Source organism: Chiloscyllium plagiosum, chromosome 10 (genome assembly GCF_004010195.1).
Source record: "Chiloscyllium plagiosum isolate BGI_BamShark_2017 chromosome 10, ASM401019v2, whole genome shotgun sequence".
Lineage (NCBI taxonomy): Eukaryota > Metazoa > Chordata > Chondrichthyes > Orectolobiformes > Hemiscylliidae > Chiloscyllium > Chiloscyllium plagiosum.
This window is the reverse complement of record NC_057719.1, coordinates 12,252,719-12,279,898: the sequence shown is the minus strand read 5'-3', so window position 1 is coordinate 12,279,898 and position 27,180 is coordinate 12,252,719. Positions and strand designations below refer to the sequence as shown.

General features: G+C 41.5%; 1 protein-coding gene across 4 annotated transcripts in view; it reads left to right on the top strand.

The window, feature by feature from the left end:
• LOC122553379 (exportin-1-like) overlaps positions 1–24,783 on the top strand; it is an 89,823-nt gene extending 65,040 nt beyond the window's left edge. For all 4 annotated transcript variants that reach the window (XM_043697061.1, XM_043697065.1, XM_043697064.1 and 1 more), the window contains exons 21-25: positions 2,721–2,889; positions 6,122–6,256; positions 7,703–7,865; positions 9,589–9,685; positions 16,735–24,783. In XM_043697061.1, the coding sequence (XP_043552996.1) occupies positions 2,721–2,889; positions 6,122–6,256; positions 7,703–7,865; positions 9,589–9,685; positions 16,735–16,881 (711 nt within the window). In that variant the 3' untranslated portion in view covers positions 16,882–24,783. The remainder of the gene's footprint in view (positions 1–2,720; positions 2,890–6,121; positions 6,257–7,702; positions 7,866–9,588; positions 9,686–16,734) is intronic.
• The last annotated feature ends 2,397 nt before the right edge of the window (positions 24,784–27,180 follow it).

Here is a 27,180-nt window from a genome sequence, read left to right as displayed (position 1 = left end):
TGGAGCCGCTTCCTAGTTGATGAATTCTGCAATGTTGTGTTACAGCTCTCTCCCACTTGTATTGTTGATGGCACACTGCACCTATGGTTACACGGCAAATATCCCAAAATTCTGCTGCCTGGACTTTAGCACTGACCTTGTCATCAGGAAACCATGTGAATCAGTGTGATCTTGCAGAGAGTCATCAGCCCCTCTGTGTCTGTGGCGATGGCTGTGTGACGTGAGGTCCATCACGGGTCACCTGTTGTTCCCTGGAAGGAGCCAGTCACACAGGACATCAAAGTAGCTGAAGCCTTTGCAGCCCTCAAGAAGAGGAAAGGTGGGCCTCCACCAGCCAGCTTGCTCCAGCATCTGTCACAATTTCATCAGTGGAGTCTACATCAACTCTGCACCCCGCACGTTCTCGAGGAGTGGAGTTGGGGCTGACCCACTGCAGACCCCCACATGTATTGCAAGTGCCCTCTGCCTGAGCTGGGTAGCCCCCTCCACTTCCCTTGCTGCCCCGAGATCCTGTCTCTTTTTTCCAAATGACAACCTTACTTCACCACTCTGGGAATGCATTAACAATGGAGCAAGATGTATCTGGTATAGAAGTGGACTTGCTGGACTTTTACATCTGACTCTGTCATAAATCTCACAGTAGTCCATATCACTTAAACCCCTATAAAACTTTGTCCCCTAACTCTATCCTAGCTCAAAGCATAACAGGCAAAGGAATGGGGGGCACTTGGAAGTCCTGTCTCCCTTAAATTCTCTCCCTTGAAGTACTGTTGACAATGAATAAAATGTTTTATAATGTATAGGATATTTACATATTTCCATGAAATGAAAATTTTGAGTTCTCTCTAAGTCCGAAAGACTGGTTTCATAGACTCTGAGAACTTCTACGGCGCAGAAGGATGCCATTCAGCCCATTATGTCCACACCAACCCTGCGAAGAGCACCCCATCCAGACTCAGGCCCACATTTATCATGGTTAATCCACCTCACTTGCAAATCCCTGGCCACTACAGGGCAACTTGGCATGGCCAATCCATCTGACCTCATGGGGAGAATATGAGGCAGCAATGCTAAGTACTGAGCCACCATGTTGCCCTTTCCCTTTTACATCTTGGTTTATTGGATAAATTCTATATTCTATTACTGCAAATATGAAGTCAGGTCCTGTCATTATTTTTTAATTAACCCTGTGATTCTCATGTTATATTTTCATAGTACTTTTATGTCCCCACTGCTTCTTTGTCAACTCATCCACCCAGCCACAGCTTCCTCCTGTTCATCTGTTAAAAGTAACTTAGTTCTTAATTTTCCTGTGTTGAAATGGCTGGGGTAAATAGAATGTATAAATAGTGGATATTGCAATGGTACCATTTGGATTGTCAGCACATGACTGTGTTTGTTTGTTTCTTTCTGTCTGGAATCGATGTCCGACTGTAGCCCAGACTGTTGTAGTGAGCGTCTGCACCTATTCCATATGTGAAACCAGTTTGTATAACTTGGGTGTTTTCGCAACTGCAGATTGAATACACAAAACAGTGTCACTTTAGTTAAAACAGCCCAAAGGTGCAGAGAGTGTAGTGGTGCTGCATCCACATTCATGAATTTGGATTCTAGACTACTCAAAATGACGTGGTCAAGAACTGTCTTCTGGCTCATTTCTTTTAATAGCCCTGTTTATTACAGACTATAATATATGGTATTCGGTAATATATCCAGATCTAATCTTATTGTTATGTTATTTAAAGTTTTTGACTAAATTGTACTGTGTGGTGCTTGCTTTGCTGCGTGTGTTTCTCTCATTCACAGAGCTAGACTTCAGGCTTCCACCTCGTGCTCTCTCTTTCACTCTGTCAGTGTACTGTTTATACCCAATGAGGAGCAGTTCCATGACACCATTTTCCCCAGGGTCCTAAAGCCCTTGCACAATAGGAAATATATAACTCTATACTTGAGATGTAAGGATGAGTAATCCTGGTTTTTGTTCTGTTATTGAGAATTGTGCTACATCAATTGTGTAATTTCATTTAAAATGCTTCCTCCTTCCTTGCCACTCGAAGATTTTTTTTTGTTCTCCTTGGGTACCATCACTTTAGTTACCCAACTTGCTGTGCAGCCATTGTTTGTCTTATGTCTCAACATGTGACGTCTGTGGAATTTTGGGAAGTAAGGAGCTGAAAGAGCTTGTGATTGTTTAATCACAAAGCTGGGGAAAAAAAAAATCATGTACTTGCATACCTTGATCAATTTCTGTGTCTGATATTTTTCCTTTCCACTCTTGAATTTGCCGACACTACCTGTATTCACTGCCTCATCAGTCGGTCACAAACGTTCATTCCTAAGCAGTTTTCCATCCACAGTAGGGAATGAACCAGAATCTCAACAACGTCTTTGTTTCACATTCTGAAACTGTATAAAATAAACGGTGTGTTTTTTTTTTAGATCAAAATCTCATTCTCCATAGCAGGACTTGGCTGGTAGCTCCCCCAGTCTATCAGCTGCTTCGATTAGCCCAGTTTGTTTTTGCAATAATAAATTCAAGTTGCATTCAAATTCAAATGAATTTGAACTTGAATGAACAGGAGTGGTCTGTCAATTTAATTAGAGGTCTGATTTAAGTCTTCAATAAAATTATGTTGTTGGTTGCCACCTACAATCTGTATAAAGATCTAAATGACGACACAAAATTTTGAGAATTTAATTTTCTTTGTCTTCCTCTCCAGGATTTTGAAGAGTATCCAGAGCACAGGACTAACTTCTTTCTGCTTCTTCAAGCAGTCAATAGTCATTGTTTCCCTGCATTCCTGAACATACCTCCAGCCCAGTTCAAATTGGTCCTTGACTCCATTATCTGGGCTTTCAAACACACCATGAGGAACGTGGCTGATACAGGTATGCTTTGTTGTGCCAAGCGGCCTTTCCTTCCATCCTTCCTTCCTTCCTTCCTTCCTTCCTTTTCTCTGGTGCAATGGATAAAGAGCCCCAGCAGGTCAATGCTGATGTTTATGCTTCACATGTGCCTCTTCCCACATTACTCTTGCCCTATCTGTATGTCCTACTATTTCCTCTTCCTTTCTCATGCTTATCTGGCTCCTCCTTTCATAGAACAGCGCAGCACCGTACAGGCCCTTCAGTCCTTGATGTTGTACCAACCTTTTATCCTATTCGAAGATCAGACTAACCTACATACACTTCATTTTATTGATTTCCATCTGCCTATCCAAGAGTCGCTTAAGTGTCCCTAATGTGTCTGACTGTACTACCACTGCTGGCAGTGCATTCCACGCACCCACTACTCTGTCTGCCAAGAAACTACCTCTGACATCTCCCCAAAACTTCCTCCATTCACCTTAAAATTATGCCCCCTCGTGATAGTCATTTCGGCCCTGGGGAAAGGTCTCTGGCTATTCACTCTTCCTATGTCTCCCATCATCTTGTAGACCTCTATCAAGTCACCTCTCGTCCTTCTTCGCCCTAATGAGAAAAGCCCTAGTTCCCTCAACCTTTCTTCATAAGACATACCCTCCTGGTAAATCTCCTCTGCACCCCCATCCTTCCTATAATGAGGCAACCAGACTGAACACAGTATTCCAAGTGTGATGGCCTTACAGAGCTGCAGCATAACCTCACGCTCTTAAACTTAATCCCTCTGCTAATGAAAGCAAACACACCACACGTCTTAACAACCTTATCAACTTGGGTGGATCTTTGGATGTGGACCCCCGATCACCACACTGCCAAGAATCCTGCCTTTTACCCTGTTTTCTGCATTCAAATTCGACCTTCTGAAATGAATCACTTTGCACTTTTCCAGGTTGAACTCCATCTGCCACTTATCAGCCCAGTTCTGCATCCTGTCAATGTCCCGTTGCAACCTATAACCGCCCTTGACACGATCCACAACTCCACCAACCTTCGTGTCATGGATAAACCTACTACCCTTCCACTTCCTCATCCAAGTCGTTTCTAAAAATCGCAAAGAGTAGAGGTCCCAGAACTGTTCCCTATGGAACACCACTGATCACCGAGCTCCAGGCTGAATACTTTCCATCTATTACCACCCTCTGCCATCAATGGGCCAGCCAGATGTGTATCCAGACAGCCAAATTTCCCTGTATCCCATGCCTCCTTTATTTTCTGAATGAGCTTACCATGTACCTTATCAAATGCCTTGCTAAAATCCATGTACATCACATCCGCTGCTCTATCTTCAATGTGTTTCGTCACATCCTCAAATAATTTAATAAGGCTTGTGAGGTAAGACCTGCCCCCCTCAAAACCATGCTGGCTATTTCTAATCAAACTATGCTTTTCCCAATAATCATAAATCCGTTTCTCAGAATCCTCTCCAATAATTTGCCCACCACTGATGTAAGACTGACAGGTCTGTAATTCCCAGAGTTATCCTTATTACCTTTTTTGAGTTAAAAATCCCACAGCACCAGGTTATAGTCCAATAGGTTTAATTGGAAGCACTAGCTTTCGGAGCGCTGCTCCTTCATCAGGTGGTAGCGACACTCTGCAAGCTAGTGTGCTTCCAATTCAACCTTTTGGACTATAACCTGGTGTTGTGTGATTTTTAACTTTATACACCCCAGTCCAACACCGGCATCTCCAAATCATATCTTTCTTGAATGAGGAAATAACATTTGCCACCCTTCATTCATCTCGTACTATTCCAGTGGGCAGTGGGGACACAAAGATCATTGCCAAAGGCATAGCAATCTCTTCCCTCGCTTCCTGTAGTAACCTTGGGTATATCTGTTCTGGCCCAGGAGACTTGATCATGTTTTTGAAATTTCCAGCACATCTTCCTCCTTAACATTAAGCTGTTCGAGCATATCCGCCTGTTTCACACTGTCCTCACAAGTTACAAGGTCCCTCTCACTAGTGAATACTGAAGCAAAGTATTCATTAAGGACTTCCCCAACCCTTCTGACTCAAGGTACGAGTTCCCTCCACTATCCCTAATTGGCCCTACCCTCACTCTGGCCAAACTCTTGTTCCTCAAGTGTAGAATGCCTTGGGATTTTCCTTAATCTGACATGTCAAGGATTCATCATGCCCCCATCTACCTCTCCTTGGTCCATTCTTCAGTTCCTTCCTGGTTACCTTGTTACCCTCTAGAGCCCTGTCTGATCCTTGCATCCTCATTCTTAAGTGAGCTTCTTTCTTCCTCTTGACTAGATATTCCACATCTCTTGTCATCCAAGGTTCTTTCATCCTACCATCCCCTCCTTGCCTCAGTGGGACAAACCTATCCAGCACTCTTAGCCAGTGCTCCCTAAACAACCTCCACATTTCGGTCACGCATTTCCCTGAGAGCATCTGCTCCCAGTTTTTGCTCCACAGTTCATAGAGTCATAGAGATGTACAGCATGGAAACGGACCCTTCGGTCCAACCCGTCCATGTCGACCTGATATCCCTACCCAATCTAGTCCCACCTGCCAGCACCTGGCCCATATCCCTCCAAACCCTTCCTATTCATATACCCATCCAAATGCATCTTAAATGTTGCAATTGTACCAGCCTCCACCACTTCCTCTGGCAGCTCATTCCATACATGTACCATCTTCTGCATGAAAAAGTTGCCCCTTAGGTCTCTTTTATATCTTTTCCCCTCTCACCCTAAACCTATGCCCTCTAGTTCTGGACTCCCCAACCCCCAGGGAAAAGACTTTGCCTATTTACCCTATCCATGCCCCTCATAATTTTGTAAACTCCTATAAGGTCACCCCTCAGCCTCCGACGCTCCAGGGAAAACAGCCCCAGCCTGTTCAGCCTCTCCCCATAGCTCAAATCCTCCAACCCTGGCAACATCCTTGCAAATCTTTTCTGAACTCTTTCAAGTTTCACAACATCTTTCTGATAAGAAGGAGACCAAAATTGCACGCAATATTCCAACAGTGGCCTAACCAATGTCCTGTACATGCCTGATCGCATTGTAATTTTGCCTCATGGTTTTGCATTCTGAATGCTCCCTTGGTGATGAAGTTTCTGCCAAATTACTAATTGGATGTATTAGCAGTTTCGTCTTGTATTTATGGCTCGCTAGTTTTTGTCTCCCCACAGATTTTGGACTGCGACAGTGGTCTGAACTGAATTCTGCATTTGTTTTTGCAGGGTTGTCTATACTTTATACTCTCCTGCAGAATGTCGCACAGGAAGAGACAGCTGCCCAGAGCTTTTATCAAACGTATTTCTGTGACATTCTTCAGCACATCTTCTCAGTGGTGACAGATACTTCGCACACCGCTGGTAAATCAGACATTTCACTTTTTGATCTTTATTTCTCCCCCCTTTCCTTTTAAGATGGCTGTACTGACTGGGTAGGTGGGCTGATGGGATGTTCAAGAAGGCAGGGAAATTATATTTGTTAACTGTTTCAACAATACAAAAGAAGTTGGCCTTCTGATCTGGATAGTGTTCAAGATCCTGGAGAGGGAGATGAGGGAATTAATGCATTGTTTTTTTTGTAAATCCCTCCCACCACTTTTACTGGCCCAGTGAACTAAGATGAGCTCAGTGCAGTGGTGGAGAGAGGTTTTGTTTTAAATTTGTTCTTGGGATGTGAGCTTCACTGGCAAGGCCAGAATTTGTTGCCCTAATTGAATGAGTGTCTTGTGAGAGGGTTGTTTCAGAGGCTGTGAAGAGTCTGCCACATAGACCGATTTCCTTTCCTGAAAGCACATTAGTGGATCAAATGGTTTCTGGTTTTAAGAATTTGTTTGTCACGATTGCTGAGACCAGCCTTGTATTCCAGATGTATTCATTTAAATTTGAGCTGTCAAAGTGAGGATTTGAACTCCTGTCCCCAGTGTTTTGGATTAATCTCTCGGTTACTCATCTCGTGACAGCCGCTATGCTGCAATCTCCCCTGTAATATAGAGTTATGTATAGTTTGAGTGGGGGTGAGAATTTGGGGCTATTTCTTTACCATTGGTTGGGTTTTGTACTAGGAAGCTCGGGTGAGAATACAGTTTGGTCCAAACGCAAATCCTTCTGTTTGAAGTTCAGTTGATTTGGGGGAGGGTCTTGGCAAAAGCAGAGAGAAGTAGAATCATAGAGTCATAGAAATGTACAGCTTGGAAACAAACCCTTCGGTCCAATCTGTCCATGCCGACCAGAAATCCCAACCCAATCTAGTCCCACCTGCCAGCACTTGGATTTGAATAGCATCTTTTCACCATCATGGCATGTCTCAAAGTGCATTGTAACCCAGTAAAGTGCTTCATAGTGTAGGAAATGTACTTCCTGTACTGCACTGGAATGTCCAACTAGGTTTTCCTAGAGTTTTGTGGTACAGAAGGAGGCCATTCGACCCATCATGGCTGTACCGACTCCCAAAAGAGTTACCGAACTAATCCCGTTCTCTGACCCTATGTCCATAGCCTTCTAAATTCATCACTTTCAAATATCAGGCTCTTTTTTTGGAATCCCGTACTACCATTCAAAATGCAGCACATTCCAAATCCTATTGGTTTTGTTCAGTGTAGAACCTTCTGGCTCCAAAGTGCTACTTTATAGAGTTGCTATGTGGCTGAAATTGATAAGAGGCTGCCCATGTTTTTAGAACTGTAGGGCTGGAGAGGGGAGGTGTAGGAGGAATATAGTTAGTTATTGGTTATATAGATTGGATCTGACTACATATGATTGTATGAATGTGTTTTAACTTGTAAAAACATTTTAATTTCTCCTTTCCAGGATTAACTATGCACGCCACCATCTTGGCGTACATGTTCAGCCTAGTGGAGGACGGCAAGATCACATTGTCTTTGAGCCCAGCGACCCCCAATATCAACAATCAGATCTTTGTGCAAGAGTTTGTGGCCAACTTGTTGAAAACTGCCTTTCCTCATCTCCAAGAGTGAGTGCTGCCCAGAGGGAGTTGTGATAGTTTTAGCCATTCAGCCAAGGACAATCTGGTCCTTGGTCTTTGTTCTATACTGAGTTAGCTGATCATGTGGCACAAGTGTTGATTACGCAGGGAGACTATATAGACCGTGTTTGTGCTCCTTGTTGTATTCGGTGTTCCACTGCTTGAAGTGCTATGATTATGAAAATGATTATGTCCTGCATTCTTACCACCACATTCCAGAGGTGAAGTTGAGGAACTATCCCGTAATAAGCTGTTGAGACTAATAATAATGAGATAAAACCAATTCATTTTTTTGAGCTGAGGAAAGGTCACTGGGCCCGAAATGTTAACTCTGATTTCTGTCCACAAATGTTGCCAGACCTGCTGAGCTTTTCTAGCAATATCTGTCTTTGTTTGATTTCCAGCATCACCAGTTCTTTCAGTTTTTCTATTGTTTTTGTTTTGTTTCTGTCTTTTTCTCTCCTTTTTTGTTTTACATGCTCCTATTTATTTTGTTTCTTTCCTTCAGGCCCAGTCCCACTACACTGGTAACACTAAAGGGTTAAGTTAATCGAAGAATTTTTCTCTCCATTTGGGATTACTCCTACAGTGTAGACCAGAGCGAATTCTGGTGGTGTGAAATTTAGTTGAGTTACAGGATCAGTGTTGGAGACATCTACCAGTTGAAGAAATTGCAAATGTTTTTGTTTCATTTTTTAAAAAAAATCTCGCAGCTGTACAGGACATGGGTTAGGCTACTGTTGGAATATTGCGTGCAATTTTGGTCTCATTCCTATTGGAAAGATATTGTGAAACTTGAAAGCGTTCAGAAAAGATTTACAAGCATGTTGCCAGGGTTGGAGGAATGCAGTGGGTGGTACTGGTATGGAATGAGCTGCCAGAGGAAGTGGTGGAGGCTGGTACAATTGCAACATTTAAGATGCATTTGGATGGGTATATGAATAGGAAGGGTTTAGAGGGATATGGGCCAGGTGCTGGCAGGTGGGACTAGACTGGGTTGGGATATCTGGTCGACATGGACGGGTTGGAGCGAAGGGTCTGTTTCCATGCTGTACATCTCTATGACTCTTGCTTTGTCTTGTGTTCCCACCTAACTACTCTGTCATTTTTTCCTATCTTTAGTGCCCATTGTGTTTCTCACTTCTCATTTTGTTTCCTTTGTCAGAAAAAGTGCAGTTGACGTTAGTGGGTTTTATGCTGTGATTTGCAGATTTTTAAAAAAAAAACATCCACATTGGTTCATTTCTGAGAACAGTGTCCTTGTTGTTTTTTGTACTACTTATTTCTTCATTGCATATGGACTTCGCTATTTTCCCATCCCTTGTTACCCTTGAGAAGGTGGCAATGAGCTGCTTCCTTGAGGTGCTACTGTCCATGTGGTGGAGGTGCATCCACAGTGCAGTTAGGAAGGGAATTTCAGGATTTTGCAACAGTAATAGTGAAGGAACAGCAATGTAGTTCCAAGGCAGGATTCTGTGCAGCTTGGAGGGGTAAATATTTCCCTACTTCATGAGGTGCTGTGTTTGGAGAGCCTCTGCTACCTTGACATCAGTCCTTGCTGCCTGAATTTCCTCCCCCAAGGATCTATTTGTAGCTTGGAGAGAAATGTTAATATTCGCTTGTGTTTTAGGCTTTCACTGTTCAGAATTGCATGACAAAAGGAAGTGTAAAATTGTTTCAATTCTGTTTCTGTTATCTTTTCATGCCACAGTGCGCAGATCAAAGTTTTTGTGACTGGTCTGTTCAGCCTCAACCAAGACATTCCATCCTTCAAAGAACATCTGAGAGATTTCCTTGTACAGATAAAGGTAAGAACTGAATGCAGCGAGAACTGAATCAAGTAAGTCCTGCTTTGGTTGGGGAATTTGTAGCAAGAACACCTTGAGTAATTGTGCCTTGTAGCTAAGCAACGTTAAGGATTTACAAACCCGTGCATTGTGATGCTGCCTTCAGCAACCTCTAGATTCAGGATAAATTGTTTGCTTTTGTACTCTCAGGAAAAGCAGCAAGCTTTGGGGCTAAAATCTCTCCCCTTTGTTCCCAAAACTGTTTTGTTTGTAACCAAAATGCATCCATTCATTGTTTGAACTACTGGGATGCTCTGTGTAAACATATGGTCGTCAGATGTTTAATCCACGTTTGAAACAGTGAAAATAAAAGCAGGAGTAGGCTATTCGGCCCCTTGACCAGCTTCCTCCATTCAATACAATCGTGGCTGATCATCTGTCTATCTCTGCCATATTCCCAGTTCCTCCCCATACCCCTTGGCGCTTTTTAATGTCTAAAAATCTATCTGCATCGCCTTTTTAAGAGAGAGAGAGTTAGTCAAACAGCTATATAGCATAGAAACAAACCCTCCGGCCCAACTCATCCATGCTGACCGGATAGCCTAAATTAACCTAGTCCCATTTGCCAGCACTTGACCCTCTAAACTGTTACTATTCATATACCCATCCAAATGCCTATTAAATGTTGTAATTGTACCAGCCTCCTCCACTTCCTGTGGCAGCTTATTCCATACACGCACCACCCTCTGCATGAAAACGTTGCCCCTCTGGATCCATTTAAATCTTTCTCCCCTCTCCTTAATCCTATGCCCTCTATGTTCGTATCCAAATCATTTATATAAATGATGAAAAGCAGTGGACCCAGCACTGATTATTGTGGCACACCAATGATCATAGGCCTCCAGTTTGAAAAGCAACTCTCCACCACCACCCTCTGTCTTCTACCTTCGAGTTGGATCTGTATCCAGATGTCTAGTTCTACCTGTATTCCATGAGATCTAACCTTGCTAACCAGTCTACCATGAGGAACCTTGTCAAACATCTTGCTGAAATCCACAATAATCATATTCACTGCTCTGCCCTTATCATTACTTCTTCGAAAAACTCCAATCGCGTTAATGAAACACTGATTTCCCACGCACAAAGCCATGTTGACTATCCCTAATCAGTCCTTGCTTTTCCTAATACATGTAAATCCTGTCCCTCAGGATTCACTGCAACAACTTGCCCACCACTGATGTCACATTCGCTGCTCTATAGTTCCCTGGCTTTTCCTTACCATCTTTCCTAAATAGTGGCACCATGTTAGCCAACCTCTGGTCTTTCAGCACCTCACCTGTGGCTATCGATGGTAAAAATGTCTCAGCAAGGGGCCCAGCAATCACTTCCCTATCTTCCCTCAGAGTTCCAGGGTACACCTGATCAGATCCTGAGCATTTATCCACCTTTATAAGCCATCCAGAGCCACTGCCTCTGTAGTATAGACATTTTTCAAGTTGCTATTTATTTTCCCATATTCGATACCTTCCACATCCTTCTCCATAGTAAACACTAATGCAAAATCAGTACCTGGTGCTATGATGTTGTGGCCATAACAGAGACATGGATTTCTCAGGGGCAGGAATGGTTGCTGGATGTTCCAGGGTTTAGAACATTTAAAAATAATAGGGAGGTGGGAAAGAGGAGGGGGTGTAGCACTGCTAATCAGAGAGGGTATCACAGCTACAGAAGTTACCGTTGTCAAGGAGGGTCTGCCTACTGAGTCAGTATGGGTGGAAATTAGGAACAGTAAGGGAGCAGTCACCTCATTAGAGGTTTACTACAGGCCCCCCAATAACAGCAGGAAGATTGAAGACAGAATAGGTTGGCAGATTTTGGAAAAGTGTGAATGTAGTAGGGTTGTTGTAATGGATGACTTTAACTTTCCCAATATTGATTGGAATCTCCTTCGAGCAGATGGTTTAGAAGTAGCTGTTTTTGTAAGGTGTGTTCAGGAGGGTTTCCTAACTCAGTATGTTGACAGGCCGACAAGGGGAGAGGCCATTTTGGATTTGGTGCTCGGCAATGAGCCGGGGCAGGTGTCAGGTCTTGCAGCGGGAGAGCACTTTGGTGATCTACATAGCTATGGAGAAGGAGAGAAGCAGGCACAATGGGAGGACATTTAATTGGGGAAAAGGAAATTATGATACTATCAGATGTGTGTTGGGAAGCATGGACTGGGAGCAATTGTTCCATGAAAAGTTCACTATAGACATGTGAGACTGTTTAAGGAACAGTTGTTGCAAGTGATGCACAAATGTGTTCCTCTGAGACAGGCAAGAAGGGGTAAGATAAAGGAACCTTGGGTGACGAGAGCGGAGGAGCTTATCGTCAAAAGAAAGAAGGCAGCTTACGTAAGGTGGAGGAAGCAAGGGTCTTGCTCAGCCCGAAACGTCGATTTTGCCTGTCCTCGGATGCTGCCTGAATTGCTGTGCTCTTCCAGCACCACTGATCCTTTATCTCGAGGATTACAGGCAGGCGAAGAAAGAGCTCAAAAATGGTCTGAGGAGAGCCAGGAGGGGGCCCGAGAAAGGCTTGGCAGGAAGGATTAGAGAGAATCCAAAGGCATTTTACACGTATGTGAGGAATAAGAGAATGATCAAAGAAAGAGTAGGGCCGATCAGGGATAGCATAGGGAACTTGTGTATAGAGTCTGAGGAGGTAGGGGAAGCCCTAAATGAGTTTTTTGCTTCTGTCTTTACTAAAAAAAAAAGGACCTTTGTAGTGAATGAAACCATTGAGGAGCAGGTGGGCATGCTGGAATGGATAGAGATTGAGGAAGCTGATGTGTTGAAAATTTTGACAAACATTAAGATTGACAAGTCGCCAGGGCCAGACCAGATTTGTCCTCGGCTGCTTTGGGAAGCGAGAAATGTGATTGCTTCACCGCTTGCGAAGATCTTTGCATCTTCGCTCTCCACCAGAGTCGTACCTGAGGACTGGAGGGAGGCAAATGTAATTCCTCACTTCAAGAAAGGAAATAGGGAAATCCACTACAATTACAGACCAGTAAGTCTCACGTCTGTCGTCTGCAAGGTGTTAGAAAGGATTCTGAGGGATAGGTTTTATGACCATCTGGAAGAGCATGGCTTGATTAAAGGCAGTCAGCACGGCTTTGTGAGGGGCAGGTCATGCCTCACAAATCTTATTGAGTTCTTTTAGGATGTTACTAGACAAGTTGATGAGGGTCGATCGGTGGATGTTGTGTATATAGACTCAGTAAGGCATTTGATAAGGTTCCCCATGGTAGGCTCGTTCAGAAGGTCAGGAGGAATGGGATACAGGGAAATTTAGCTGTCTGGATACAGAATTGGCTGGTCGATAGAAAACCGTGAGTGGTAGTGGGAGGAAAATATTCTGCCTGGAAGTCAGTGGTGAGTGGTGTTCTTGGGCCTCTACTGTTTGTAATTTTTATTAATGACTTGGATGAGGAGATTGAAGGATGGGTTAGCAAGTTTGCAGACGACACAAAGGTTGGAGGTGTCGTTGACAGTATAGAGGACTGTTGTAGGCTGCAGCATGACATTGACAGGATGCAGAGATGGGCTGAGAGGTTGCAGATGCAGTTCAACCTGGATAAATGCGAAATTATGCATTTTGGAAGATATAAAACTTTGGTTAGACCACACTTGGAATACTATGTCCAGTTCTGGTTGCCCTATTATAGGAAAGATGTGGATGCTTTGGAAAGGGTTCAGAGGAGGTTTACCAGGATGCTGCCTGAAATGGAGGGCTAATCTTACGAAGAGAGGTTGACTGAGCTCGGACTTCTTTCATTGGAAAAAAGGAAGAGAAGGGACCTAATTGAGGTGTACAAGATAATGAGAGGCATAGATAGAGTTGATAGCCAGAAACTTTTTTCTAGGGCAGAAATTGTTAACACGAGGGGTCATAGTTTTAAGCTGTTTGGCGGCATGTATTGAGGGGATGTCAGAGGCAGGTTCTTTATGCAGAGAGTTGTGAGAGCATGGAATGCGTTGCCAGCAGCAGTTGTGGAAGCGAGGTCATTGGGGATAGTTAAGAGACTGCTAAACATGCATATAGTCACAGAAATTTGAGAGTTCGTACATTAGGTTTACCTCACATGAGGATCAATGGTCGGCACAGCATCATGGGCTGAAGGGCCTGTTCTGTGCTGTACTGTTCTATGTTCAAAAAACTTGTTTAGTATCTCCCCCCATCTGCAATTCCATGCATATCTTTAAGGGGCCCTGTTTTTCCCAATACCCGTTTGTCCTTAATGTATTTGTGGAATCCTTTTGGGTTGTCCTTAACCCTATTTACCAAAGCTAACTCATGTCCCCTTCTTGTCCTCCTGATCTCCCTCATACTCCTGTACTCTTGTAGGGATTCACTCAATCTCTGTTGTCTGTACCTGATATGCTTCCTTCTTTTTCTTGACCAGAACCTCAATTTCTCAAGTTATCCAGCATTCCCGACACGTACCAGCCTTGCCTTTCACCCTAACAGCAACAGACTTTCTGGACTCTTGTTATCTTACTATTCCCATTTTCCATGTTTGAGGACATATATTGAAACCTACTCTAGCCATGAGTCTCATTGAGTATAGTTGGACTTGGGTGTTTAATGTTGCAGATTCTTTTCTGCAGATTTTGAATAGATTTGCGCAATGAGTGTGGGCAGACTCCTGTGGGTACCCCGCACTGATGATTTAGCAACTCAGCAGGCATTAAGATCTTGAGGTCAGGAGAGGGGAAGATAACTGGCGATGAAAATGTCTCTACCTTTGGATTCGTACTCTTTTTAAATTTATCTGTGAGATGAGTGTGTCACTGGCCAGACCAGCATTTATTGTGCATCTCTCATTGCCCAAAGGGTGGTTAAATGTCAGCCACATTGCTGTGGGTATGGAGTCATGTATAGGCCAGTCCAGGTAAGGGTGGCCATTTCCTTTCTTAAAGGACATTGCATTAGATTAGATTATTAGATTAGTTTCCCTACAGTGTGGAAACAGGCCCTTCGGCCCAACAAGTCCACATTGACCCTCCAAAGAGCAACGCACCCAGACCCATTCCCCTACATTTACCCCTTCACCTAACACTACGGGCAATTTAGCAAGGCCAATTCTCCTAACCTGCACATTTTTGTACTGTGGGAGGATTACATTACATTACAGTGTGGAAACAGGCCCTTCAGCCCAACAAGTCCACACCGACCCGTCGAAGCGCAACCTACCCATACCCCTACGTTTACCCCTTACCTAACACTGCGGGCAATTTAGCAAGGCCAATTCTCCTAACCTGCACATTTTTGTGCTGTGGGAGGAAACTGGAGCACCCGGAGGAAACCCATACAGACACTGGCAGAATATGCAAACTCCACACAGACAGTTGCCCGAGGCAGGAATTGAGCCCCGGTCCCTGGCGCTGTGAGGCAGCAGTGCTAACCACTGAATCACCATGCCGCTGTAATGAATTAATGAACTAGACTGATTTTTCTGGCAATCGACAATGGATTTGTGGTCATCATTAGACTCCTAATTTCAGATTTTTAAAATTGAATTCAAACTCCTCCATCGACAATGACAGGATTTGAACAGGTCCCAAGAACGTTGCCATAGTCTCTGGATTCATAGTCTCGCGAATTTAACACTCGCCATTCCCTTTTATTAATTGACTCCTCATGTCCCCCAACCAACCCCACCTGATTTCATTTTTTTCTTCTGTCTCATGAAAATTGCATGCTGTCAGAATCTAGGACCAGTATATGTTTATCCCTTTATTGTACCATGGCCTGCAGATCCTGTCCTGAATATTATCTCCCTAAATTTCCTTTTTGTTATAACAATTCAATTCACTTGTGAAGTGAGGATCACTGGCCAGTCTAGCATTTTTTTCTCATCACTAATTGCCAGCTAAGATTCGCCCACATTGCTGTGCCTTTGGAGTCACATGCAGACCAGATCAAGTAAGGATGGCAGATTTCCTTCCCTAAAAATGTTTGTGAGCCACATGGGTTACATGGTTGCCATTACGCTGGCTTTTTATTCCACGATTTTAATGATTTCAAATTTCATCATCTGCCATGGTGGGTCTTGAGCACGTGTTGAACAGGGGCTGTGGGTTACTAGTCATGACGTTGCCACTACATCATCAGCTCAATTCTTCACCCATCTTCACATGCCCTCGTTTACAGTTTTGGTCTGCGTCCCCATCCCAGCCCTTTTCAGTGTCCAACCAGTGTTGTGGAAGAATCTAAAATGAGTTAATGCTGAGGAGTGTTTGATATTACATGAGATTAACAGGGGAATACCTTTGGACCTGACATTTGAAGTCTTTCTCATGGCCACTAGACCAAGTCAGCCCTCGAGAACCCAACCCAGCAAAGAAATTGGTGGCATCAAATCCAATAGGTGTATCCGTCACCACGTTCAGCTGTGGTTCGGACTCCTCCTAGAACTACGTGCGGTTTCCTAAAATGCAAGTATCTTGTTTAGGCTAGGTGTGGTGTTGAATCCTTGTGCATGTTTTCAAATCGCTGTAAGATCTTGACCCTGCCTATTGCTGTCATCTCTTATCAGCACCACCACCCTCCAAAGCATATTCCCTCGTGGATTCCTGATTTCATAATTATTCCATCATTGGTGGTTGTGCCTTGTGTTGCCCAGGCTCAAAGTGCTGGAATTCTTTCCCAAAAGGTCACCACATCTCTGCCTTTGTTTTTCTTCTTTAAGGCATTCCTTAAATGCTACTTATTTGGCAAGCTGTTGGTTACCTTGAATTAGCGTTTGTCATATAATGCTCATGTGAAGTGCTTTAAGACACTTCTTCAAGTTAAGGTGCTATGTGCATTTTTAAATTATTCTTGAATATCACTGTTTAAGGGTTATATTGGTTTCAAACAATGCTTCGATATCTCCCTCTCTATCAGACAGCAGATGCTCATCAGAAACTTTTTAAGAAAAAATTCTGATGGGAGGCAGGGCTGCCACATGTGCTTATTGTGCTTTCACATGAGTTATGAATGGAATAGTAACTGTGATGATGATTTGGTTTTATTTTTCTTGTTAGGAATTTGGTGGTGAAGACACTTCAGACCTGTTCCTGGAGGAGAGGGAAACAGCTCTGCGTCAGGCCCAGGAGGAGAAGAGAAAGCTTCAAATGACTGTTCCAGGGATCTTAAACCCACACGAAATAGCAGAGGAAATGTGTGATTGAATGAACCCAAAGTGTTACCAGAAAGAATGGATGGGGAAAGGGAGGGTGGGGTTTGGGGGTGGGGTTGAGAAACGAATGAGGCAAGGACAGCGAGTGAATGTGTGTGATTGGGATAGCAAATGGAACAAATCCTTCATCGGTTTGATGTGATGGGACTTCTTAAAAATTGAAATTCCAGCCTGTATGTTTTGTTTCCTTGCAATTACCTCAGGAGAGAGTTTTGTATTGTTAGAGAACGCTTCACTGTTTCTCATGTTTCCTCCCCGGGTTAAAGTTGTACTTCTGAATCAAGAACCTGTTGACAACTAAACCTGCAGCCAGTGTTCCACTTTGGGTCGTATGGTGTTGTACAGCTTGAGCTAACTCAATGGTTTAAACCATGATGTAGAACTTCTCGAAATATTCTCTAGTTCAGTTTTATATTAAACCCAGCCTGGTGAGCTTCATAAACTTGGTCTCTGCAGAATGCTTTAAAAGTCACAATGTTTTGTGCAGACTGAGGCAAAATGCAATATTTGACTGTGCTCAGATTGAATCTGATTGGTTGTTTGGGCGATGCTTTCGTTGACCTGAATGAATGTGTCGTACTTGGGTGAAAGAGAGGCTGAGGCGTACAGTTTGTTCTTTTATAACCTGCTCATGTTAACTAATTATGCTATAAAATTCTCTGTGTGGTTCCTAGCTCGTAGTCTTATCTTGGCAGGGTTCACTGCAGCTTAGTATTCTGTGGAAGCTTTGAAAGGTGATGGATTGGGTTGGATTGGGATTGGAGCATTAATTTGTTGGTATGAAAACGAGCATTCTGTTTGGATGACACGGAGATTTGGAAATTTTTTAAATGAATGTTAACACACCCAGTTTTTAAGTAACATGTTGTTTGATGCCAAAAGTGCAAAAAACATTTGTGTGCCCGTGTAGAATATTGTCCACATGGCTGTTGGGGAGGAAATTGGTGTTTATGAAAGGGTCAACTTGAGTTAGCCTTGTGGTCTTGCCTTCATTACTTAACAATCCTCTGGAAAGTGCAGTGTTGGCTCTTTTTCCTGCATTTCCCCCAAGAAACTTTGCTCAGGTTTGCCCTATGACAGAGTTTCACCCTTTTTTAAAGCAAATTGACTGATTTGTGTGAAATCCCATTGCCCACACATACCGAATTAAAGGCTTTTATCCAATAAAATATTTAAGTGACAATCATAACCATGAGTAGAAGTTGGATGTTATGCCCCAAAGCATGCTCCGCCAAGTAATAGGTCACAAATGTTCTACCCACCCCCACAACACACTCAATCTCACCTGTGTGCAATCCCTGCCCAATCGTGAATTTGAATTCACTTTTTTGATTTCAAAAATCTATCTAGTTAGAGATTTATGGAGTTAGTGGATGCCAATTACCACTTTTTTTCTGGAAGGAGATAGAAGATATTATTGTGTCTGATGTAAACTTTTTTTTTGTGTTTGCTAGTTTCTAAGCAGCAGAGGTCTGGATAGGGGGAGTTCACTACTGGGTCCAAAAGAGGGAACCCTGGCACTTCAGTGCATGGGGAAAGAGGAGATTTCCATCACCTCCACCTCCATATACCAAACCTCAGAAGTTGATGTTTACTTTCCTGGTCATTCAACCAGTTTCAGCTGCATTCTGACCATGTAATCTGACTGAAAACGTTCAATAATCCACAGTGTTTTGATGCTGTCAAATGTGCTTCAGTCCATCACTTTGAATTGCTGAGCAAAGATGCTAAACACAGAGTAGGGCCAAGTTGCGGGAATGCACAATCGAGGAAGGGGCCAGGGAAGATATATTCTGAGAAACCAAATCTGCATACACCCTTCTGCCACTCAACCATCACTCCTCCAACACTGAATCATTAAGAGAAAATAAACTGATCCCAATCATTCCACTCTTGTTTAGTCTTAGTTTCCCTTCTCATTCCTTCTGCTCCAACCCTCAAAAAAAAAATAAGTAAGGGAAGCCTAGTTTGCACTTCCCTTTGTTAAAACCGCAAAATCTCGAAATGGTGTCTGGTCTACTTTTAAGTTAAACTTTACTCAAATGGTAAGGTGAGAGCTGCTGGTTGAGGGGAGGGCAGTTCATGCTCCCTGTGATCCTAATGTAGCCCACATGATTCAAACAGTTGGAATTAATTTCTCTTAGTGTGGAATTAGTGTAAATACATTTAATGGTGGAGGATGTTACATGATTGATTCTTCATTCTGCTCCCTCCCTACTTTACATAAAATCACCGTTTCAGCAGCTGTCTCTGCTTGCTATTAAAGATATTTCAACTGGGCTGTTGGCTGTTCAAAAGGTTGGGAGGTGTTCCCACACTCTGGGGTCACTGAGGTATGGAATAAATGCAATGCATTTTGTGCAGTGGGCTGTAGAACTAGATTTATTTTATAAAGCTGGTATCCCTGTCTGCATTCATTAGATCCAGAAATGACTCTTTTATTCAGGTGCAAATGCTGTACTCACAATACAAAGAAGTTTATGCTAAATGCATACTTAACTTGTACGCAAATTTTTGATCACTCCAAAAATTCCTTTAAATTAGCCCTAAAATTTCTGCAGCTGCATTCTATACCAGTGTGTATGCTACTTTTGACTTTTACTAATTTTTTTTTGTGACTGAACTTTTTAATCTAAATTAATTGGATTTGAGGTATTTGTTCAGAATGAGCCTGCCTGAGAGAAAGATGGCTAATTTCATTTTAAAGTATAACTCCATTCCCTATGTCCCATGTCACATTCAAGCTGTTCCAGTTGAGAGGATTAATTTTTGTTTCATGGCTGTCACAGGAACATAAGCTTTCTTGTTTTTTGCCTGCAGTGTATCGTATATACATGCATACAGAGAGATAGTGTTGTCCACCTAGTATGCGTGCATGTAAATTTTGGTTCTCTTGTGTGTGTCTAGATACATTTAATGCTTTAAGGAGGTGATTATGGACTGCTGTGTCTTTTCATTACTTGTACAGAAAGTCTTGTTTAAGAATCTGTGTAACTTTATTGATTTACACTATACTAGAAATGTTTTATTTGATTTGAATTTGTAGCAGGAAATTGGAAGCAACCTGCGTCCACCTGCAGAAGTCAAGTACCTCCCTAACTTTGTTGAAAAAAAAATCTGTACAGCCTGTAATTAAGATGCCTAGAACAGAAATGTTATTTTTTTAATAAGATTTTTGTTAAATTAGATGGTAGTTATTGGTAAGTGTGTCATGCAGTGTATCTTCTTTCATTTTTTTGTATTTTTATTTTTAAACTGAATTGTACTCTAACCTGCGATTTGTTTAACATATAATTCTGCTACTTTTTTTGTTTTAAACTATTCAGTTTTCCTCCATGAGGAGTCACCCGAATACAGAAGGACCTCAATGTTTTTTAAACTTTTTTTTAAAATAAAGTGTGTGCCACTGTGGTTGTGACTTTGAGAAGGGTGTGTGTGATTGCATGTGTGTTTTTATGTGCACCTCTTATGTTTTGGTGCGTTTTTCAATAAAAAAAGTGACTAGCAACACAAGTGATTTCTCTGATAGATACTGCTGTTTGCAATCAAGATTTCAACTTGTACAGGTTTGCTTTAATTTTCGCAACATTTCTTGTTTTGCAGTATTGGGTGTGTATGGACTGGTTGTTTTATAGTTAGAGACCCATTCTCTTGACTTTTTTTGATTTTACTTATTTCAGTTGGAACTTTTGTGAGGGAGGGGAAAGGGTAGAAAGTAATTTGCTTTATTTTCTATAATAAGGGGTTATAGACACCAAGAAGTAAGGGAAGCAGAGGAGAATCTCATCTCTTTCTAACTAGGATGTGTTACTAATTAGTCTGGAGTAGAGATATGCACTTTCTCGCCATCTCCTACTGCTTTAAAGAGAGACCTTATTCCACGTTTTCTTTTGAGTTTTTTTGTAGGAGCATGGTATGCAGATTTGAGATATGGAGTGTGCAAATTGTATTTTATATATTTTAAATAGAAGATGATTTTAGAAATTGCTACTCAATGTTGATAAGAGCCATCAGTGGCATGCTTTCAGTGAACTCTGGAGTTGATGGGCTTCATTCATCGATGTGTTATTCAGTAGGCTTTAACGCATGATTGTAATTGAATAGATATAATTTAAGAAGTGAATATAAAGCTGCACAGTTCCAATTATCAACATATTAGTGCAAATGTGGTCTCATCAAGGCCCTGTGCAGTTGCAGCAATCTCTGTTCTTGTACTCGAATCCTTTCACTATGAAGGTCAACAGTTAATTTGCCACATTCACCACTGGCTGCAAGCTTGGATGTTTATTTTAACAATTGGTGTACAATGACACCCAGGTCTGACTGCACCTCCCCCTTTCCCAATCCATTGCCATTCATAATTTCTGACGGTAATTGCTTTAAAACAAGCTCCAGTGAACAGAGAGCCAGTATATCATCAGATTTGAAGCTATGCTAGTGTTGGATTATGCGAGTTAAAAGGGGGAGGAGGTGGGCAGATAAACTTATACATTGGAATTTACTAGTATGGTAAATGGTGATATTTACATAGGAGGAAAACCATTTCACCCAGCCAGGAGACCATAAATTCTTTAATTTTTTTTTTGTCACCTTCACTTCCCAAATGCAGAATTAGTTTGTACTCAAAATGGTTCCAGAGTTCTCTGCCTCTACTGTTCCATCTGAGAATCCATGTATCAGTCACTTTATCTCAAGATTATCATTAGGATTGTGGACATTCAATTTATGGGTAACCATTTGGCCCATCTGGACTTGGTCAGCAGTGCCAATTTAATCCTTTTAATTTCCTTCTCCATGTGACCAGCTTTGCAGTACTTCTCCATAAACTGGTGCTGCAAGATGTACTCATTGTGGTTACAATGTCACTGAAAACAGAATCTCCAGAAGCTTTTTCATCTTGCATTCATCAGCATAACTGCAAGAATGCAAAATCGTAAATGATCACAACAATTTGTATTACAGGAGGAAAAAGGTACTGATTGGTTGTTTGGTAGTTTCACTCTGGTTGAGATTGGTCATGGAATATTTCCTACTGCTTTATCATTGGGGGAGAGGCAGAGTCCTTGCCAATCAGGATCTCTTTTCTTCCTGTGGTATAAATTGTGACAATTTGAAGTTTGGCTGTCTTTAATGAGTGCAAGACAAAAAAGATTCAACTTCTGTTTATGTTCTGGAGTACGGAAAGATTAATGTCTCCCTCAGTCTGAGATGTTTTGCTGTCTTACACTGTACTGGCTAGAGTACATTGCATCATTGAGGAGAAAGTGAGGTCTGCAGATGCTGGAGATCAGAGCTGGAAATGTGTTGCTGGAAAAGCGCAGCAGGTCAGGCAGCATCCAGGGAACAGGAGAATCGACATTTCGGGCATAAGCCCTTCTTCTTACATTGCATCATTATCAATTGGGAAGATAATAAGTGTTTGGCTCTTATTTGTATGGATCAGAATTTTTTTTAAGACAGAAACTGACCTTGACTTCTGATACTTTATTCAAATCAATAAATGTGAGCATTTTGTTATTTCAGTTTTCATATCAAAAGGCTTGAACAGGAGAGGACTGTATTTAAAATGTTCAAAATTTGAGCATTTTTTGATTAAATATAGTCTGTCTAGTTTCTAATTGTATTCTGTTCTGTTTTAAAGGTTAAGTGTTCATAATAGGAGTATTGTTGAGAACAGGGATATTGTCATTTTTATCATATCCAGTAATATAATGAGTTGATGTGTGAAGAGACAGTGTGATTATTCATTACTGCTTTACATTTTCTTTTTGAAGTGAATGCGCTTTTGCACAGTAGCTGCACAAATCTTTGAGCCTTTTCCAGCTTGTGTGAATTAGTGCATGCAGACATGTCAGCAGCCTGGCAAGTTGTGGTACACCCTCCCTTCAGTTTCTAAATCATTGGGGTATGGGAAGATGAGCAGGTAATTTTTGCTGAGATCTGCTTCTCTACCTGTGTATGCATTACACAAATGCATAAGAGGTGAGGCTTCCTGATGCATTTACGTGCCCACTTTTGATGAAAAGACAAAGACAAAACTTCTTCTACCAAACAAAAATCCAGTTGTTTATTTCTGGAAATTCTCTCCCCACTTCCTGCGCTCCCTTACAAAGCGACAAGAATGAGAGCATTGTTTTGATTTTGAGTTGCCCCAGGTAGTCATTTTAATGTGGAACGAAGTAATAGTATGAAATTGAGCTGGGGTTTGTTTGCAGCTGTCAGAGTAATGGGTATTTTGTTTTACAAGTGCATGACAATTAGACAAAGAGGCTGATCTATGAATCCTACATTTATTAGTTGCAGATCTACACATTATTTATGTCCTTAATTGTAAAGAACAAGAAACTCATTCTGATTCCAAAGCTTGTGGATAATTGGAAAGCTTATGTTAGCACTCTACCGAGACCAGAAGATCAGTTTTCCTCTCCATTATTCTGGATAAATACAACATGGTCCTTTTGTGGGCGAATTAAACCCTTCTGTGATTGCTTTAATTACACTATTTTCAATACTCTTTTTATACCATCCTTATACTTTGAGGAATGAGTTTTATGTGAAGTATTCTCCATGCATTTTAAATTGTAATATTATTGAAACTGATCTTGATGTTTTCCTGTTTTGAGGCTAGTCCAACCACGGCTGGATAACTGTGCAAGATTGGGTGGTATGTGAATGGCCAGTTTTCAGCTTTTCAAAATCCACTGGGGAGAGCTTCTCTTTCCTATATGAAAGGAAGTGACTATTTCAGGAAGCTTGATATTTACACAGAGAGCATATGCTTTTTGGACTGTTTGCTTTTATTAAAATGTTTAGTGGTATGGTGGTTCTGGATTCTGACTTGGAGTTACTGACACTGTGAGGAAGCTGGTCTCGCTTAATGAAGAGCAACGACAATTCATCATTTTGAATTCTCTCCACTCCACAGCCAACATGAGATTTGTTCTGTGATTTTTTTTTCTTTTTTCTCAGCAACTTATCTTTCAAAATTAATCCTGTACTTCAGCTATAACTCCTGCCCTTATAAGAAAGCATAAACTAATAATCTGTCTTCTGTACTTGTTATTTAATGTCATTAACATACATAGTTAACAATAAATGTTCAAACTAATCATTTGAAGGTGGACAAATTTCAGGGCCCAAAGATATGGATGGGAGAGGGGGGAAACACCTAAATATATGAACCTCTTCAAACAATTCCCTTTTTTGTCAGAATTGCAGTCAAAGCATTATTGCATATTCAAGCATAGTGTGTTGTAGACTGACTACAGAGAGGGACCAATTTCTATAATAGCTATTAATTTTTAAACATAGCAACCAAAAAACGTTTTTAAAAGCGATGGAAATGTATTGACAGCAATCATTTTTGACAAGTTAATACATTTTTTTCAGTTTTAAGAAAATGTTCAGTCTTACCTTTTTCTCTCTCAACCATCCCTACCCCATCCTAATCAATTAGTGATCCCTGTTTATTGGCAAGTGTATCTCTGGGTTTAATGAAAATACTGATGCCTGGATGTTTTTGAAAAAAAAAATTCCTGTAGCTGATTTTAACTGTCTGACGATTGTAGTAATTAGAAACTTAACTGTCATTTTAAAGATCCATGAATGTGTGAGAGAGACAGAGTGTTATGTATGCATGAGAGATGTTCTTTCATACCTGGTATTCTATTTGGAAACAGTTAGATCAGTGGAACTTACAATGTATAGTCCTCACTGAGCTTGCTTGGTTGACTGTAACTAAGATCTTTTAATGCTGATTTGTGAAGAACTTCATTTAATTCTTTTTGAAGCACTGGCTAGCATTCTTTAATTGGAGTGCTTGATTGTACCTTTTTATGTATAAATATTCTGTCCCATATCTGGGACTAAAATATTAAAAAAAAAACTGCCTTAAGTCAACTGCTCCTCTTGTCATCTTTTTGTGTGTTCCTGAGTTTTCACGGCATGATTGCAGTGCCAAATGAGGAGCTTTTTGTGAAATGCAGTCATGGTTCAAATGTGAGGTACAGCCCTGTTTGTACAGAGCAGTGTTCCATGAGAAGATTGTCCATACTGCATACACTGGCTGACCATGTTGGTTTGGGGGTGGGGGAGGGAGCTCTTCTTGCTCAAACATGGTCAGAGTGGGGCACCTTCGCTGCTTGTAATAAGGACACTGCAAGATTTTTATGCTACCACTGAGTCAAGATTGATGCCTGTTGTCTTTCATAACTAGTGCTACTTCATTGTCATGTTTCTGATCTACGTACCCCAAATACTGTCCATAACACGTTGGCACAACATTGACTGGAAGAAAGGTTTCACTGACATTTTGGCCTCTTTACAAAGCTTCATTTAAAAACATTTAAGACCATAAGGTATAGGAGCAGAATTAGATAATTCGGCTCATCTTGTCTTCTCTATTTGAAGGCTGATATGTTTTTTGACCCCATTTTGCCTTCTCCCTCTAACCCTTGATCCCCTTACTAATGAAGAACCTATCTGCCTTAAATACACTCAATGAGTTGTCTCCACAACCTTCCGTAGAAAGGTTCTACAGATTAACCACCCTCTGCCTGAAGAAACTGCTCATCTCAGTTGTAAAGGGTCGTCCCTTCACTCTGAGTGAAATATGATGTGAAGTCCTTTGATTATAGGAGTTCGGAATGTCATGGTGAGATTGTACAGGACACTGGTGAGGCCTGTTCTGGAATATGGTGGCCAGGTCATCCGTTATAGGAAGAATATTATGATGTTGGAGAGGCCTCAGAAGAGATTTACAAGGATGTTGCCAAGTATGCGAGGTTTCAGTTATAAAGAAAGGCTGCAGTGAAGGAGTTTGAGGAGTGACCATGAAGAGCTTTATAAAATCATAAAGGGTATAGATAAGGTAAATGGCAAGTGTTTTTTCACTGGGGTGAGAGATTTCAAGACTAGAGGGCATATTTTTAAGGCGAGAGGAGAAACATTTAAAATGGACATGAGGGACATTTATTTTATAAAGAGTGGTTTGTCTATGGAATGAACTTCGAAGAAATTGTGGATGTGGGTACAGTTACAATATTTAAAAGACATTTGGATACATTCATTCATAAGAAATGTTTGCAGGGATGTATGCCAAGCATAAACAGGTTGGATTAGTTTGGGATTATGGTCAGCATGGACTGGTTGGACCAAAGGGTCTGTTTCCATGCTAACTCCATAATTGTAAATGGATGTGAAACCTCATCTGGTTCCTTTTTAATTTTAGGGAAGGAAATCTGAAACCAGAGCAAAGAGTGCAGAGGACACTGAAATTCTGCAAAGTATACAGTTAGGTTAAGCAAGTGGGCAAGAGCTTGGCAGATGGAGTGCAATGTTGGTAAATGTGAGGTCATCCATTTTGGTGGGAATAACAGCAAAATGGCCTATTTTTTGAAATGATGAAGAACTGCAGCATGCTGCTGTGCAGTGGAGGTTCACTACAGATTGAGAAGACTAGGATTATATTCATAGGAATGTAGAAGAATGAGGGGAGTCTTCGAGAAGCATAAAATTATGAAAGGAATGATTAGAATAGAAGCAGGGAGATTGTTTCCACTGGCCTATTCCTATTTCTAATATTGTTTTGTAAGAATGAAGGGATTTTCCACAGACTTGTTGAATAGGTACAGTGCATTTTTATTGCAGATTTAGAGTATTTTGCTTTGACTCTTGCCAAAGGCAAATATCAAGCTTCATTAACATCTTGGCTTATCATGGTTTAGTTACTTTTTGATGCATTGCAAGCATGTGAACATAGCCATTTGAATGGATGTTAAGTAGTTATACTAATTGGTTTGACTGGCGAGGTGACACTGGAGCAATTTAGTACCACCTCCATTTTCCTGAATCTGCCATTCTCTCTTTCTCCTGACAACTGTCCTGATCTCACTAACCTCCTCTTTAACCTGCTTTTTCTTTGTACCCACTGTCTTCATCTAATCATGTTTCTATCTTCTGGTGTCTTTTTTTTACCCTCTATCTTCCTTACCCTGATCCTTCACCCTTAATGGTCAGTGGTACGAAGGCAATCTCTAAGATATCCATATTAGGCTCCATATTATGCCATTACCTCAATAGCCAAAGTTCACTCCCAAACGATCAAATTTATGACTGCAACTATTGTCAAATTTAACAAGTGGAGGCAATGGAAATTGCTCTCCTTCAAAGCAGTGGGAAACAAGGGTACGAGAAAAGTGAACATTTGTAGTTTAAAATGAACAATCCAACAGAGATGCTCGAAAGCTCTCCACTTCCATCAAATGGATGAACCTAACACCAAAAGTGATCT